This window comes from Phaethon lepturus, unplaced genomic scaffold, assembly GCF_000687285.1.
Source record: "Phaethon lepturus isolate BGI_N335 unplaced genomic scaffold, ASM68728v1 scaffold29219, whole genome shotgun sequence".
Classification (NCBI taxonomy): Eukaryota; Metazoa; Chordata; class Aves; order Phaethontiformes; family Phaethontidae; genus Phaethon; species Phaethon lepturus.
The window spans coordinates 1-244 of NW_010566012.1; the positions used below are offsets into that span (position 1 = coordinate 1).

The 244-nt window shown below is 63.5% G+C and overlaps 1 protein-coding gene across 1 annotated transcript in view; it reads left to right on the plus strand.

Annotated features, from left to right (window-relative positions):
- Nucleotides 1-28: 28 nt before the first annotated feature.
- The window catches only part of CDC42SE1 (CDC42 small effector 1), a gene marked incomplete at its 3' end in the record, with an annotated part of 868 nt that continues 652 nt past the window's right edge, over nucleotides 29-244 (plus strand). Inside the window, exons 1-2 of the mRNA XM_010295365.1 lie at nucleotides 29-82; nucleotides 174-240. Of these exons, the coding sequence (XP_010293667.1) occupies nucleotides 29-82; nucleotides 174-240 (121 nt within the window). The remainder of the gene's footprint in view (nucleotides 83-173; nucleotides 241-244) is intronic.

Below are 244 nucleotides of genomic sequence, written 5' to 3' on the forward strand. Positions count from 1 at the left end.
AGGGAGGAAGCTGGCCGCCGCCGCGAATATGAGCGACTTCTGGCACAAACTGGGCTGCTGCGTCGTAGAGAAGCCACAGCCTGTGAGTAGCTTCGGCCTGGCCGGTTCGGGGAGAGCGTGGGGTCCTGGGGCCGTGGCCTCGGGGGGAGCTGACAGCCTTCATCCACTTGCAGAAGAAGAGGAGGAGACGGATCGACCGCTCCATGATCGGGGAGCCCATGAACTTCGTCCACCTGACACCCAT